The sequence below is a fragment of the Austrofundulus limnaeus genome, unplaced genomic scaffold, assembly GCF_001266775.1.
Source record: "Austrofundulus limnaeus strain Quisiro unplaced genomic scaffold, Austrofundulus_limnaeus-1.0 Scaffold274, whole genome shotgun sequence".
Taxonomy (NCBI): Eukaryota; Metazoa; Chordata; class Actinopteri; order Cyprinodontiformes; family Rivulidae; genus Austrofundulus; species Austrofundulus limnaeus.
The window spans coordinates 193,472-197,220 of record NW_013952676.1 but is presented as its reverse complement, the minus strand read 5'-3'; the positions used below and the strand labels follow the sequence as shown (position 1 = coordinate 197,220).

Sequence of the window (3,749 nt, the reverse complement as noted above, 5' to 3'; positions counted from 1 at the left end):
CATCATCATCATCATCATCATCATCATCATCATCATCATCATCATCATCAGCCATTAGCCCCTCTTCATTGCGGAATGGCAGGTCCTGGGCCTTTGCGGTGGGTGCCAGCGGGGTGTGGAAGGAGCAGAGCAGTGCCAGCAACAAAGCAAGAATCAAACTTCTTAATGACGCCATGTTTAAGGCCAAGACTTAGTCAACTAACGAGAAAACAACCGGGAATCACTGCAAGAGTCCAGCACTGCAGCTTTAGGTTTTAAAAACCCTTAGAGGCACACACACTTTGATGAAGCACTACGGCAATAAATGGACCCCAGTTTTGATCATCCAATTGGCACAGTCCTCTTTAAGGAAGATATTCCAATTTTTAATTTAGATACTTGCTCCCAAGTCCTGAAAAAAAATCCTCAGGAAAGCAAATGTCCTTGTCTTGAATCTGGGGCCGCTTTGAGACAGGCTGTCTTATGGTCCAGTGGAGCCTTTGTATGATCAGTTAAGACCGCTGCTAGAGGCTGAGAGAAGAGCCGTCACTAACTGGTCAATGCTGAAGGCACAGACAGGACTAATGCAAGAGCGAACAGAAAAAGAGGTAAGCTGAGAAGAAGGGGGGCACTTAGGCTGATGGACAGGGGCAAATGGTGGTGGGCAGGCCTGCACTGTTCATGAGTTAAGTTACCAAGAGTAGAGGGGAGTGGTTAGAGGAGGAATAAGGAACTAGTGGAACAAGCTTGATTTTCCAACTTCATCAAAAGTTCAGATTTTACTTTAGAGAGTCAGGTTTTGATGAACTGATGGAGGTAGGTTCAGGTAAAATGACTATCCTCTGAAGGAAAACATGGTTGATTCAGATCATTGTGTTGGGCTTCCAAAGGAACATGAAGTTGCACATTGTACAAACTGACTGACTCACTGAAGGCTTAGGTTAATAAATTTGCAGGCGGGTGGAAGACCATCCTACTTGTAGAGTTAGATGACTCACAAAGTTCTGGCCAAGGTTTCATGACTCGCAGTAAATTTTGTTTCATTCCCAGAGGACGTATGTTGACAGTAATAGTGAATCTCTCGTTTTTACACGAGAACACAAATATTGCTGTCAAACCAACCTGACACCTCATTAACAGTGTTCAAAACCAATGTTTATACTTTTTAATTTTGGTTGTTTATAATGTAAAACTCTGTGGTCTGAAGAAAAGATCATGATTGTGGTTAACAGAGTTTTGTGTTTGCGCTGTGGCTACATTTTTACATTGACCGCAGTACTATTTGTTTAGTTTTATAAAGGTTACCTTGCTGCCTGCAGCAGCACTGTGTTACAGAACATTCATGGTGATCTACACAGAATTTAATCCACAACTTGATTCCTAGAGTCACAGACATGATGTTCTCAGTGATCCAGTGGGAGGACTCAAGGATGCCACTGGTCTGAAGGGAATAAAGCCCTTTGCTTTAGGTTAGGTTTTGCTGCTCTCACTAAATCCTATTTTATCTTGAGGTGTGAAGAACATTTGAGCATCTAGGTGTTGACACTGAGTTCTGAGGCTGAGTCTTGAAACTGTTTATCTTAATATTTAATTTTTTTACAAATCATGCATCAAAACTCTAGTTTGTCAGATTTGCTGATCTAGCCAAGTCCTGTATGTCACCGTTTTTGATTAAACTGAAGCCAATGGTCTGCAACGTGTCCACTTTTCTGCCMCCTCCCCAACATACTATCCCCAAAATAGACAGATCTTTGAAGGGAGGAGTTGAAAAGTACTCTATTTAAAACCACACACTGTCAGAGTCAGTGTAATGTGAGCCTCTTTGGCTTCGTCCATCAGACCAACACAGTTTTGCTCCACCCAGTCAGTTCTCACCTCCACATGTATGAAAAAGTGGTTGATGACAGGACCATCTGAGACACTTCTTTATCCAAAGCTTGACAATAATTAATAAACAATATTTCCTTTTCTCTTGCACGTTGTTGTGATATTTTCAGCACTCCAATGAACCTTTTTCTGCACATGCTAAAGATCAGTCTTTAGTGACTTTAAAAGAACAAAACAAAAACATTTTACAAATGAATTAGTGTTTTATTTTGGCTTTTATGAATATGTGACTAGATTTCTTTTTAAAAAATCTTAGCTCATATTCAGTCGAAATCAAAGTGGGGTTTGGGGGGCTTGTACTCTGGATTAAAACCCTAACTCCAACAGCAATGATAGACACACTGGATGCAGACGAAAGTATCTATGTTTTGTTTAAACTGTAAAAATTGTAAAAAGTGTAAAATAAATAAATAAATAATAACAGTTCAACTTTTAATAGAAATCCAGTTTTTTTTTCTTTAACGTTTTTTTGGGTGGAAAGCTATGGAAAAGTTCAGACAGCTTAAAAGTTTTCTTTGTAAACTCTAGACTGGTTTTAAATCCCACCACAGCACTGAGACAGCTCTTTGAAAAGCCTGAATGACTGATTCAGCTGATTGTGCTGTCTCTGACACCATGAACCAGAATAACTTGTTGTCTCCAAATCAAACAGTTTAATCCAGGGTTAAATCCTTCCTGACAGCAGGACTTTCTACTGCAGCTTCTCTCATGTTTATGGGTCTTCAATTGCATTTGAGGCCTATTTTCAGAAAATAAAAAATCACATCCATTCCATTGCCTTTCTGATGATACTGAATATAAATGTATCTGCTAATTAAATTAGACACTATTTACCAGCAGAAACCATTGAACTGTGTAAATTAAATTAAAACCCTATAGTAACAAGACAATTCAAAGTGCTTTGCATGATAAAAACATAAATTCTATTACAGTGACATGAAAAGAAAAGTTTSAAATTAATGATGTTTAAACAGATCAGTTAAAGGCAACTCTAAAGTGGTTTTAACACTTTATTTAAAATAACYCAGTGTTTCTGGGAGTTTGTTCCAGATTAGTGGAGCATAAAATGTCTCCTCTACGTGTTTGGATTTGGTTCTGTGGATGTGGACTAAGACCTGCRTTAGGGTTAGTTAGTAGTTTTGGAGATTGAGACAATCACAACAAATCTACAATGTGTCTTGATGCTAATCCATTCAGTGATTTCTCAACTGACAGCAGTCTATTCTCTGTGATACAGGGAGTCAATGTAATAACTTCAGAATTGGGCTGATGTGTTCTACTTTCTTAGTTTTAGTGAGAACATGGGCTAATTACATTCTGATAGATTTGCACAGCTCATAATGAATCCACTTGTGTTTCATCCTATCCTCCATAGTTCACCTTTGCTACAAATTTGTACACATACAACATTAAACTTCATTTAACCTGGGATTTGGGAGAACATGGACAGATGTGTGAGGGATATACATRTGGATGAACACCAGATAACAGTCTCTGGCTGTGTCTCAATTCAGGGCTTGCAGCCCACATAGCCCAAACCCTACGCAGCCCATATCKGCTGTGAAATGAGACGGTCTCTTATTTAGATGGACGTATGTTTACGTGACCTCATCGTCATGATGATACTTTTTATGTATGACATGTAATCACAGGTCTTTTTATGAGAGGCATAACTCCACAAGATTCATCATACAATTAAAAACATTACATGCAAATGAATAAAAAACACTAATTATTTGCATTGAGCTCCAGTATCAGTACTTATAACTGCATTTTATTTGACATTTCATTGCAGCATAAAATGCATCATATAAGTTGCTAAATGTCCTGATGCATCTCAGTAATCCAGGTAAAAAATCAAAAGGAAAAAATTTGTATAGGTC

At 38.4% G+C, this 3,749-nt stretch overlaps 1 protein-coding gene across 1 annotated transcript in view; it reads right to left on the bottom strand.

Annotated features, from left to right (window-relative positions):
• The window catches only part of LOC106526395 (sarcoplasmic reticulum histidine-rich calcium-binding protein), a gene marked incomplete in the record, with an annotated part of 6,814 nt that extends 6,242 nt beyond the window's left edge, over positions 1–572 (bottom strand). Inside the window, 1 exon segment of the mRNA XM_014020993.1 lies at positions 18–572. Within this exon segment, the coding sequence (XP_013876447.1) occupies positions 18–175 (158 nt within the window).
• Positions 573–3,749: the final 3,177 nt, after the last annotated feature.